General features: G+C 28.0%; 2 protein-coding genes and 1 long non-coding RNA gene across 3 annotated transcripts in view; 1 reads left to right on the top strand and 2 right to left on the bottom strand.

Annotated features, from left to right (window-relative positions):
* The first annotated feature begins 18 nt into the window (after positions 1 to 18).
* The window catches only part of LOC130672149 (uncharacterized), a 23522-nt gene continuing 10158 nt past the window's right edge, over positions 19 to 13382 (top strand). Inside the window, exon 1 of the long non-coding RNA XR_008990643.1 lies at positions 19 to 107. This is a non-coding gene — a long non-coding RNA (uncharacterized LOC130672149). The remainder of the gene's footprint in view (positions 108 to 13382) is intronic.
* On the bottom strand, positions 1170 to 5899 carry LOC130672078 (fatty-acid amide hydrolase 2-like). The gene is made up of 7 exons (XM_057476340.1): positions 5427 to 5899; positions 5137 to 5339; positions 4390 to 4616; positions 3353 to 3682; positions 2715 to 3262; positions 1621 to 1803; positions 1170 to 1535 (listed from the first exon to the last, which is right to left on the bottom strand). Exons 1-7 carry the CDS (start codon positions 5448 to 5450, stop codon positions 1446 to 1448), a joined length of 1605 nt encoding a protein of 534 aa, XP_057332323.1. The 5' UTR covers positions 5451 to 5899; the 3' UTR covers positions 1170 to 1445.
* On the bottom strand, positions 7369 to 8883 carry LOC130672104 (uncharacterized protein DDB_G0288805-like). The gene is made up of 2 exons (XM_057476401.1): positions 8770 to 8883; positions 7369 to 8455 (listed from the first exon to the last, which is right to left on the bottom strand). The coding sequence occupies exons 1-2, from the start codon at positions 8824 to 8826 to the stop codon at positions 7538 to 7540; spliced, it is 975 nt and encodes a 324-aa protein (XP_057332384.1). The 5' UTR covers positions 8827 to 8883; the 3' UTR covers positions 7369 to 7537.

The following is a 13382-nucleotide window of genomic DNA, read 5'->3' as shown; positions in this document are numbered from 1 at the left end:
ATCCATACACGACCGAGACGACACGCCTGGATACAGAGAGAAGTCTGATGTTGAGAAGGCTGAGCTTCATGGAAATTTCAGTTCCTTTAAAGTAATGCCATCTTTAGGTAATTTTTCATTTTGACGTTTCATGTCTGCGCGTCAAATTTTATCACGTGATTGATTCATAAATTTCGCGCCATGTGTAAAGAAAAGTTTGACAGATCAGGTTTTGTTTATGATTGTGAATGTAGCAGACATGAGACAATTTAGAAATTTGAATTAAAATAATGAAATTTAAAAAAATGCTCGTACAGATTTTGCATTTATCTATGAGTTCACTCCGAATATTCTGCTGCCATTTTATTTTGCGATTTTTAAATTTTCTCCAATTTCTAATCATTTATTTTTCAAACATTTAAATTTACCGCGCAAGTAATAGGAGTAATTAATAAATTCTTGATGAAAAAAAAATTTTCGAGTATATTTTTAAGTCTAATCAGTATAATTTTTGATACATATAAATTTTAATGAAATTATTAAATTTCAATTTTGAAATTTCGCGCCAAGTTGGCGCTACTGCGCGTTGCTGTTTTCAGCGTTCAAATTTTTGCCAAAGGCGGGGACGGTCGATGGATCGCAAAATCGATTCCTTTGTTTCAACTGACGGTTCGATAGCGGCAGTCAGTATCATCGACGCCAGTAGTAGTCCAGATTCTTCTTTACGTTTGAATTTAAACAGTATTGCGGTTAATTGGCAGAATTATCAATAAAATTTATTGCTCATAGCCATTGTTTAATTAAAATGTGCAGTGTTTGTAAAATTTAAATTGTGCAAAGTGTATATGGTGTCAAGTGTTGAGTGTTGAGTGCTAGTGAAAAGTGTTGCGAATTTTTGATGCTGATAACTTCCAAGTTCAAATCATCTGGCATCGTCTGGTGGGAAATAGCAGTTAAGTGACGTTTTTTAGCTGAAATACACTTGGAGCAATTTAATTTAAATCTCCAAGTGTATTAGGACACCCTTCTGCATATTATTTTCCCGCCAAGGTTTGTTCAAACACTTGCATGTTTTTTTTTAAATATTTTTTATCATATTCTGCCGCCATTTTATTTTAACTTTTTTTTTGAAAATTTGAATGATTTTAATTACCAAGTTGTCATCATAAATAATTTTAAACAACACAAAAAAATTTTTATATAAATTTTAATAAATATAATAATTATTTCTATTAGGAAGAAAGTTAATTACAAATCAGTTATTTAATTAATTACATATTTTATGAATAATGTTAACAATTGTGATAAATTTAAAATATGAAAACACAGTAAAAAAATATATCCACCAATAAAACAAAAACAAGGAACTAAAGGCTGTTTAATTTCAGAACCCAGTGAAAATTTATTTTTTTACAAGGGTTTTAAATTAAGCAGCCAATTTTTCATACACGAGTAATTATAAATAATTACGATGGTGGCACCCATCCACCGAATGATTTTTCAAGTTCTTGTGCCACTGCAATACATAAATGATCGTGATATGGAGCAGCAACGACCTGATTATAGTAAATATTTAAAATTAATATATATATTTTTTGAAACAAGAATAAATAATAAAAATAGTAAATGATAATAATTTACTTGTATTCCAACGGGTAAACCGTCTTCGCCTAATCCGAGTGGTATTTGACAAGTCGGTAATTTTAAAACATTAAATAATGCCCAATACGCAAAATTGTAGGGTCTAAAAAAGTATGAGTAGTGATAGCTTGCAGAAAAAGGAGATGATGGAAATAATAATACTCCGTCGTCTCCAAGTTTTTCCTAAAAAAGTATTTAATTGAATTCATAGAATAATAGTATATTGTGACAAGGGATGAAACATAACGATTTCAGACCAGGGTCAAGTTGGATGACACCACCCGTAGTCTGAAATCGTGTTTTATCCTGAGTCACACACAATAAGGAACTATTACCCAATCAGACAACTAAAAGCCGACCAGGGAACTAGTACCTGATCACGCAGGGTACGGAAGTTTGTGCTCAGCCATAAGAATAAAAGATAAGCATTCGCGAAAATATCTCTCAATCAAAATGACGATCGCGGGCAAATTCACGTAAATTAAATTAAAAGATATATTCAAATATCGAATGTCATAAAAGAACGTCGAAATTGAGATTATGAAAAAAAAAATTTCAATAAGACAGTCAGCAAGATAATTAGTAAGATGATTAGCAAGACAATGAGCAAGACCGTTAGCAAGATCACCAGCAAGACCATCAGCAAGAAAATGAGCAAGACAGTTAGTAAGATCACCAGCAAAACAATAAGCAAGACAATTAGCAAGACCATCAGCAAGGCAATGAGGAAGACATTTAGTAAGATCACCAGCAAGAAAATGAGCAAGACCATCAGCAAGTCAATGAGCAAGACAGTTAGCAAGATTTCCAGCAAGACGATGAGCAAGACAATTAGCAAGACCAGCAGCAAGACGTGGATTTGCTCGCGATTGTTATTTTGATATAGAGAAATTTGCGCGAATTCTTTTTTTTTATTATTACTGTTGAGCACAAACTTCCGTACCCTGCCGATCAGAGATCTAATGCCTGATCAGGGAACTAGTACCTATCCAACCAGAGAACTAGTACTTGATCAGGGAACCAGTACCTGATCAGGGAACTAGTTTTCTAATCGGGTACCTGGGGTAGGTCTTTTACTTCATTTATAGACTCACCAGTAAGTATTTTTTCATATTATTAGTAACACTGTCCGCCCATGATTTACTATCTTTAGGAAAAAAATCCTCATCAATAAGTTTTAAAATAGCAGCTAAAGTAATATTTGATTTATTGGTAACAAGATTAATAATTTCATTAGTGGCACTTGTTCTCGACTTTCGGTTCATAATATCCGATTTAAAATCAGCTTGTTCTTGACTCATCCAATATCTCCATAGTCTAAAGCTATATTCTGAACCCGGTAGTTTTATTTTTTGCACAGATCCAGTCAAATTTTTAAAATGTGTTACCACTTTGTTAAATGTGTTTCGCGTATCATCAGTTACTTTGCTGACACGAAGATCTCCCAATGATTCTTGATAAAATATTTTCAACTGCTTAACATCCACAGGGAGATCCAAATTTTTTTTCAAGTCAGAGTTTTTAGTCATTACTTTTAATAACGGCAGTAAATCCTTAGCATGTTTGCATATCGGTCCAGCTTCAGCCATCGAATCGGTGAAATCAACTGACCGCAAGCCAATACCTTTTAATGGTGTCGCTTCTATTGGTAAAATAATTGAATATAAATTAAAATAATTCAATTATGAATTTTATTATCATTAAAAAAACTAATGATAAGACGAGTAATTACTTGCGCTGGGTTTTAAACCAAATACGCCATTGAAAAATGCAGGCATTCGTATCGAACCCCCAATATCTGATCCAAGCGCAAACGGGATACCGCATGCGGCTGTTATGGCTGCATCTCCACCGCTACTTCCACCTACAGTGCGGGTGGTATTGTATGGATTATTTGACTGCCCATACACCAAATTCCTAGACTCAACCCACAAATTAAGCTCAGGGATATTCGTCTTGGCGATAATTATGGCACCGGCATCTTTGATGTAACCAACGACAGTTGCATCTTCTGTAGATCGATAGCCTTTCCTGGCCATCATACCCACGGAGTGAAGTAAACCTTATCGTAAAAATAAGTGAAATAAATAGATAATAAAATACTCTGATTAAAAACTCCGATTAATTGCGAGGGAAAGTCAATTGGATTTTTTATTAGATTCAAACGGAAATAAAAATTCAACCAGAATTACTCGGGTGTTCCAAGTGTCCGATTGAATTTCAATTGGACTGAATTGGAAAAAACATGGGTCATTTTCCGATTGAAATTTTTCAATCAGATTTAATTGGAGAATAATAAATTTATTTTTCGATTATTTTCCGACTGAATCGTTACGATTTCTGATTAACTTTCAATCGAATTATTTCGGAACTTTCCGATTAAAACTGATTGAGAGTCAATTGGAAATTTTCCAATCGGATTAAATAGGAGTTTTTAATCGGTGTAATAACTTTGATTTTTAATGTGAATTAGAATGGCGATCGATTTAAAAAACTTGGAAATGTCAGGATATTCTGCCTTGGTGGAAATTTTTCGGAATTTTCTCTGAAAAACTCAGTTCTAAAGTTTTAAAGACTTTTTCAGAGTTTTTCAGAGAAAAGTCCGAAAAATTTTCACCAGGGTGATCATGGATTTTAGTCTTAGTCGAATTACGAGACTTGGAAAATGATCAGAAATTTTTTTCCTTTAGTAGAAAAAGTCAAGGAATCATAAGGAAATTTTGTGACAGCATTTCGATCGCCATCTAGTAAAAAAAACATCCAGCGAACCTTGAGCTTCATTGCTTTCTTTAGTAGTAAACGGTACACCCAAAAATGGTTTTTCTAATTTCAATTTGTCCACATCAATATCGCTCGCCAAAATTTTATCAACATTTTTCGCTTCTTCTATCGCTTGGTCATATCTTTCATCGACAATGACATTCAGTAAACCATTGACTTTCTTACATCTTTCAATGAACGTAGAAACAACTAATTCAGAAGAAATTTGTTTCTTTCTAATTACAAAAATTCAAAAATATTATTCTCATGTGCTTAAATATCATGACAGTAAAGTTAGCAGACATTTGAAATTAAAAAAAAATTTTTAACAGATAAATAATGAAAGAAAAATATTTCTAAAAAAATGCACATGTAGAAAATTTGATAAACTATATGTGCAATTTTTCAAAATATTTTTTTAATATTTATTTATTTGTTGTCTGCTAACTTTATTGTCATTAAATATCACAGGTAAAAATAATGATACTGAATTTAGCCGACGTCTTTTAATTTTTCAATTTTTTTAAAGCGATAAACTATAAAAAAAAAATATTTCAAAAAATTGCACCTATAGTTTTTTTTAATTTTCTACGAGTGCATTTTTTTTTTTTTTTTTTTTAATGATATGTTAAAAAAAAATCCGAAAATTGTCTTCGAACTTCAGGATCATGTAAAAATAATTTAAAATATTTATATATATATATATATATATATATATATATATATATATATATATATATATATATTTATGTAAACCTTATTTTTTCTGCTAGATCTACAGCACTTTCTAGTAGCAATTTATCATCAATTGGTGAAACTTTTTTATCTTTTCCATGGTAGTAAATCCGAAAAATAAAATTAATAATACTGTCAAATATACAATGCACTTGTACAATAAAACAACATAAGAATGAAGCAAGAAGTTTTTTTAATTGTTTAAGTAAAGAATTTGATTCCTCCTGTCGAAAAAATATACGAGTATTACTCTTTATTAATTTCATAATATTAATGATAAATATAACGAAATTATTTGTTTATTATTTTACCTTTTGAGAAGTAAAAGTACACATGATTTTTATAAATATTCCACTTTTTTATGGTTTCAATTCCATGGAATTTTTTACTCTTAAAAATAAAAACTACTCTGTAATTTTAAAAAATTACCAAGATGTTGATCGACGACTGAATAAATTAGTCATGACAATGATAAGGCAAATTGAATAATTGATCAGCGGTCAGCAGGTATAGTACGTTCATCTACTGAATCTGACTGCATCAACTGTTCCTCCACTCCATTTCCATGAACACATAAAAAAAATTTTACGGTAGTAACTTGAAATCGTGTGTGCATCTTTTGATGCGCATGGAGTATAGTAGAGTTTCAAATGAAATTTAGGTGCTTCAATGTATTTAATTGATAAAAAAATTGTATCGTAATTGAAATTCATAAGTATATGACATACATTATCATTTTGAACAGTTTTATAAAAATAAATGAGATAAAGACATAGATAACTAAGAAATTATTCTCAAGTTTATTCTCACTACTGTTATTTAGAGAATTGTCAAGCATGCGCGGAACGGACAAAATGTCTTGTAAAAGAGAGAGAATAAATATAGTCGGTATACTGTGGAGTTGGTACATTCTTTCCTATACTGATTGGCCATATAGGAGTACTACATATATGGACTTTTATAACAGGAACCCATAGAATCCATATAGAAAAGTATGGATTTATGTAAGAATCCATAGGAATTAATATAGGAGTGTATGGATTTATACAAGAATCCATATAGGAAACTGTGGGTATCTAGAGTCCCATGTAGAAACTTCTCATAGGAAACTGTGGGTACTTGGATTGCCTTATAGAAACTTGGATATATGAATTTATTTGTGGAAAATTTATATAGGAATCTGAGTTTCTATAGAATCCAGGGTATCTGCATTTCCATGTCTATCGTCTATTGATACGTGTACACGGAAAAAACAATATAGTAGTGGCAACTCTCTGGGATAGTACTGAGTACTTCCTAAAAAAAAAACAAGCCGCGTCGAATGACACCTTGACGATCAAAATCGGTTCATCCGTTTAAAAGTTACAGATATTTACATACGCACATACATATACTCGGACATCATCTTGAAATTAGTCAGAATAGCTTCCTAGTACCTCAAAACGTCAAGATCTGATAGAAATTCGATTTTCGAAAATCGGACCGAAACCAATAACTTCCCGAATTTTTGAAAATTTTCAATTTTCTTTGCGGGAAGTTAAACAAATTTCAGAAAGTCCCGATGAAAAAAGATTTTATACAATTATACATAGACTATATATAATTATATATAGACTATATATAATTGGATAGAAAAAATGGCCAGATCCAATTGTATACAATTTGTATAGAAATTGTATACAATTCTATACAAATTGTATACAATTATATACACTGAAAGAAAAAAATACTGTTTTCAAGTATCTGCGTGTTTGAATCCTCCCGAGTAAATATTTGTCTAATCATAGTAAAAATATACTCCAACCAAGTAATATTTTCTTGATTTAAGAATTTTTATACTTATTTTAAGAAAATATTCTTGGTTAGAGTACATTATTACTAAGATTAAACAAATAATTTTCTCGGGAGGATTCAAACACGCAGATACTTAAAAACAGTATTTTTTTCTTTCAGTTGTATACAATTGGATCGGGCCATTTTTTGTATATAATTTTATACAATTGTATAAAATCTTTTTTCATCGGGGTACTGTATGCTATCTAGACTGTATCCATTACTGTCCGGAATAGTACTCAGTGTATGAATAAAAGTACAGATTAATATTCCTGTAGGAAAACATATGGGAATCCATCCGCAATTGCCATGTGGGAACTCACATAGAAATCTACGCTGGATTCTCATATGGATTTTATTGATAGGGAAATAAAAATCAAGGATATAAAATGATAAAAAAGAAAAAGACGAAAATTATGTTTATAGAAAAACTTTTAATTTCAAATTACAATTAAAACCTTTTAACCAATGGCGTTTTTCAGTTGCTTTACTCTTGACTGTTCGGAGTAGAGCCGATTAATTTATTTTAAAAATTCATTGACAAATAAGATTATTATTAATTATATTCAATGTATGTAAATAATAATTATTATTTGTCATTAGTAATTACATTCTTATTATTATCATGATTATTATTTATAACAATCTTTCCCCTTCTATGTTTAACAGTAATTATATTAACATTATTTTCGTTGTTATTAATAGTTATAAGTTCACTATTACCATCAATAATAATTTTATTAACATTATCATTATTGTTATTAATAGTTATACTTTCACTATTATTTTTAATGTAAATAGTATTTTCATTTCTATCAAGATTATCAATAGTAATCATATATTTATTATTATTCATAAAAATTGTATTTTTATTATTAGTTCTAGCATTAATAACAAGTATTTTACTATCATCTTCAATACTACATGTATTAATATTATTATCGTCACCATGAATAGATATTCTATCACTATTTCCATTAATGGATATTGTATTCATATTATTACTATTAGTATCAATAGAAAGAACATGATTATTGTTATTAATAGTAATTTTATTTTTATTATGTTCTCTATCGCTAATAGTGAGTTCTTTACTATCATTATCAATATTTATTGTATGAACATTCTTATTATCAGCATAAATAGTAATTCTATTACTATTATGTTTTACTAATATTTCGTTCGAATTATCACTATGAGTATCAACAGTGATAATATTATTATCATTATTGATATTAATGGTGTTTTTATTATGATCTCTATCATAGATAGCAATTAATTCATTATTATTATACATATTCCATGTTTTAACATTATGGTCATCATTATAAATACTTATGCTTCTACTGTTGTTATTATTATTAGTTGTGACATTTAATAAGCCGAGATTATAAAAGTTCTTGTCAATGTAATTTTTTAAATTTGCAGAAAAAAATTCCGATGTACTTCCGGGCTCATTGAAATTAACATTTTTTCCCACTGAATTATTGTTTTTAATTGTTCGCCCCTTTAATGAAGAAATATAAAATTTATTATTTAATTATATTAGAAATATAATGAGGGGTTTGCAAATACATGAATCGACAATTTATTCAATTTCAATTAAGTTATAACCCAATAGTTGAAATGATTTGAATGAATTAAAATCGTTCGAATGTTAGAATAGTTAATCCTGATTAAAAATTCAAAATGAATCTGACTGAAAAATTTTAAACTGTTTGCATATTTTATTTGAAATTCGTATCAAAGAGTATTTGCATACTCCTTTACTATAATATATTTAAAAAGTATTATTATTATTGTTGGTTGTTAATTAATTACCTTTATTTCGGCGAACGATATTAAGAAAATGAAAATCAATAAATTTTTCAGACACATTTTTAATATTTTTTAAATGAAAAAGAAAAAAATTAATGGATTACTGATCTGCTGCTAACTGTTTTGTAAACTGTTTATTTTTTTGATATATATTTATATAAATCGATGTGATTATCTTCATTAATATCAGAGATTTAAAACGATATAACGAAATTGTGTCAACAATTTTCCAGAAATCTTTGATTTGTAATTTTTGTTAAGAATCTTAAGTTTTTACGCCCGTTTTTATTATAATCTTAAGATTAAATTATTTTTTTAACACGTAGATTCAAAGCTACGGATATTAACATTGAGATCGCAATGACAGATTCGAATTATTGCAAATAAATAAATAAATGAAATAATACAAGTTATACTATTGCTTTCATATCTCGAACAAATTATTCGATTTTGATGACTGTGGAATTGTAGAATCAATCAGTTTAATGATTTTGATATTAATAGGTAAAAACATTTTTTATGATCTCAGCACTGAAACTTAAAGTTTCAAAGTCTCTACAGCCAATCGGAACAAGATAATTTCACCCCAATGCTGCGAGCAAACACGGAGAGAAGTGAATGGTATATTCTCCAATGTAACATAGTAATTATTACCATGTAGCATGTTAACGCAAGTTTATTAGCCGTATTATTTATTTGACATAGTAGTTTGTCCGATTTTGAATGGTAACGCTAGCCATGCTAGCATGGTAATCATTCCTATATGCTACATTGGAATTATTACAATTTCGATGAAGCTGTTTTTAATTCAAGGTAATAAGGTTAACATTAAAATAACGTTTTATAATTAAAAAATTAGGTTATTTAATTAATAATAGATAAATTTTTAACGAATTTAAAAAATTTTCAAATAAAACAATAAATATTAACATCATCATATTTTAACATGGGTTAGTTTTATTAGAAAAATTTTATAATAATTTAATTATTTATTGAAAATACATTTAATTAATATTTTATTGTAAGTAAAATTATTAATTATGAATTATTAATGTAGAGAGAGTTAGCAATTATCTAAATTAAAAATATTAAATCCAGCGCTTTGGAATATACATTTTTCCGTCTGCAGCAGTGACGATATGTGTGGTAGAATAACATTTTAAATCAGAATTCTGATTAAAAAAGTGAATTGAAAAGTATTGAAAAAGATGAGAAATGAATCCTTTCGAATACTTTCTATACCCCAAGGTTTTCATTTTGACATAAAATGAATACTTTTTAATCCCAAAATAATAAAAGAATTTCTGAACTTCCGAGGAATTGAAAAAGATTCAAATGAATTGATATTTTTAATCTTTCTGAATCCTTCTCAATAACTAAATAATCCGACATTTCGGATCAAGTGTGGGATTGAAAAAGATTGAAATGAATCGAAATTTTTGAATCTTTCTGAATCCTTCTCAATACCTAAATAATCCGATATTTCGGGTCATGTGTGGGATTGAAAAAGATTGAAATGAATTGAAATTTTTGAATCTTTCTAAATCCTTCTCAATACCTAAATAATCCGATATTTCGGGTCATGTGTGGGATTGAAAAAGATTGAAATGAATTGAAATTTTTGAATCTTTCCGAATCCTTCTCAATACCTAAATAATCCGATATTTCGGATCAAGTGTGGGATTGAAAAAGATTGAAATGAATTGAAATTTTTGAATCTTTCTGAATCCTTCTCAATACCTAAATAATCCGATATTTCGGGTCATGTGTGGGATTGAAAAAGATTGAAATGAATTGAAATTTTTGAATCTTTCCGAATCCTTCTCAATACCTAAATAATCCGATATTTCGGATCAAGTGTGGGATTGAAAAAGATTGAAATGAATTGAAATTTTTGAATCTTTCTGAATCCTTCTCAATACCTAAATAATCCGATATTTCGGGTCATGTGTGGGATTGAAAAAGATTGAAATGAATTGAAATTTTTGAATCTTTCCGAATCCTTCTCAATACCTAAATAATCCGATATTTCGGATCAAGTGTGGGATTGAAAAAGATTGAAATGAATTGAAATTTTTGAATCTTTCTGAATCCTTCTCAATACCTAAATAATCCGATATTTCGGGTCATGTGTGGGATTGAAAAAGATTGAAATGAATTGAAATTTTTGAATCTTTCCGAATCCTTCTCAATACCTAAATAATTCGATGATGAAATGATGAAAGATTGAATTCTTTTCAATACTTTCGAATTCCACTTTGGAATTGGAAAGTATTCAAACGATCGAAATTTCAATTCCATTCAATACTTTCCAAAACCGCCGAGGGATTGAAAGGAATTGAAATAATTTTCAATACTTTTCAATTCACTTTTTTAATCAGGGAATACATGCAATAGATAATGATACGTGTCAAATAATACTTGAGTTTCGTATGATTGATAATATTCATTAAAATAATATTCATTGATATAAGTAGTAATTAAGATTAATATATGTACAGGTTATATTGGACGTATATACTATATAGCAGCGATTAATAATTAAACTGCTTTCACGCTATACAGCATGGGACTCAGTACCATTCTAGCATGTCTTTGATTACTATGCTACAAAGTAATATTTACCGGTAGCATGATTACTATGTAGTATGGTGAATATTACCAGAAGAGTGGTAATCATTCCCATGCTACATCGTATCGATTCCTATGCTTTAAAAACTAGGACTGGTTACCATGTAGAATGGTAATTATTACCATTCTCTTCTCTCCGTGTAATATTAGCGTATGCCTAAATTGCGAATTACCACCCAGCGGACAGAAACAAACTTGTTTCAATCTCTTAGAAAGGGATTTAAATAAATTAGTTATATATACTGATAATAATAACTCGTTTTATTTCATACTAATTAAGACAAAAATTAGTAATAAAAATTTAATTAATTATTCATTTTTTCACAATTAAAAAATTATAAATTTAAAAAGCCAACATTATTTTTATTATTTAAATTATAATCGTGGTAATTTGTGATAGTATAAGATAATTTTTCATTACATTTAAATGTAAAGGTCGAAAATATAATTTGTCACAGTGATCAAATTGTCGTTATCCATAATTTATTTTTGTTGTTAAAAAATATGTGTAGCAAAAAATGAATTGATAAAATATTTGCTCACAATATCCCAAAAATAAAAATATTATTAACAATATGATTTCATATTCAGTATATAAGTAATAATTTTTATTTGTCATTAGTAATTATATTAATATTATCATTATAAACATTATTTATAATAATCTTTCCCCTTTTCTTGTTAATAGTAATTATATTAACATTTAGTTGGTTGTTATTGATAGTTATAAGTTCACTATTACCATCAATAATAATTTTATTAACATTACTATTATTGTTATTGATAGTTATATTTTCACTATTATTTTTAATATAAATAGTATTTTCATTTTTATCAACATTATCAATAGTAATCATATCTTTATTATTATTCATAGAAACTGTATTTTTATTATTACTTCTAGTATTAATAACAAGTACCCTACTATTATCTCCAATAATAAATGTATTGATATTACTATCAATAGCATAAATAGATATCATTTCACTATTTCTATTAATGGAAACTGTATTTATATTATTGCTATTAGTATCAATAGAAATAACATTATTGTTGTTATTAATAGTAATTTTATTTTTATTAAATCCTTTATCGTTAATAGTAAGCATTTTACTGTCATTATCAATATTAATTGAATGATCATTATAATTATCAGCATGAATAGTGATTCTATTACTATTATGTTTAATTAAAATTTTGTTCGAATTATGATCATGAGTATCAATAGTGATAATATTATTATCATTATTAATATTAATAGTGTTTTTATTTTTATTTCTATCGTGAATAGCAACTACTCCATTATTATTATACATATTCCATGTTTTATCATTATTGTCTTCAGCATAAATATTTATGGTTTCACTGTTGTTATTAATATTACTTGTGGCATTTAATAAGCCTAGGTTATTATAAAAATTATTGTCGATATAATTTTTCAAATCTGAAGAAAAATATTCCAATATATTACTTCCGGGCTCATTGAAATTACCATTTTTTCCCACTGAATTATTGTTTTTAATTGTTCGGCCCTTAAATAAAGAAATGTAAAGTTTATTAATTTAATATATTATAAATATAATGAGGGGCTTAACCAAATAGTTGAAATTATTTGAATGAATTCGAATGTTAGAATTTATAATTATTCGAAAAGTTAAAATTTTATGTCGCGTTACTATTTCAAAAAGACAGATTTTGACTTCCGGGAGCTTCCTTGAGCCGAGAGAGAGTATAGTTTTTTTTTTTCATTGCCAATTGTTTGGTAGACTTATTTCAGAGCTAAAATAAGTTAACCAATTAATTGACAATGAAAGAAAAAACGTACGCTATTTTGGATTTAGGAAGCTTCTTATGGCCACCCTGATTAAACAAAATGATTTAAAATGATTTGTTTTTTAATCATTTTAAATACTTTTTAATCCTTCAAATCATTTCTAATCCTGTCTCTTATGGACATTTAACGTGTGAAATCATTTTTAATCATT

This window comes from Microplitis mediator, chromosome 1 (genome assembly GCF_029852145.1).
Source record: "Microplitis mediator isolate UGA2020A chromosome 1, iyMicMedi2.1, whole genome shotgun sequence".
Classification (NCBI taxonomy): domain Eukaryota; kingdom Metazoa; phylum Arthropoda; class Insecta; order Hymenoptera; family Braconidae; genus Microplitis; species Microplitis mediator.
This window is presented reverse-complemented; position numbering and strand designations above follow the sequence as displayed.

Coding starts and splice junctions, on each gene's coding strand:
- LOC130672104 (XM_057476401.1), bottom strand. CDS start 8,826: ATGTGTCTGAAAAATTTATTGATTTTCATTTTCTTAATATCGTTCGCC. Junction 8,456..8,769: donor TATCGTTCGCCGAAATAAAG/GTAATTAATTAA, acceptor TCTTCATTAAAG/GGGCGAACAATTAAAAACAA.
- LOC130672078 (XM_057476340.1), bottom strand. CDS start 5,450: ATGTGTACTTTTACTTCTCAAAAG. Junction 5,340..5,426: donor GTACTTTTACTTCTCAAAAG/GTAAAATAATAA, acceptor TTTTTTCGACAG/GAGGAATCAAATTCTTTACT. Junction 4,617..5,136: donor GATCTAGCAGAAAAAATAAG/GTTTACATAAAT, acceptor TTTTGTAATTAG/AAAGAAACAAATTTCTTCTG.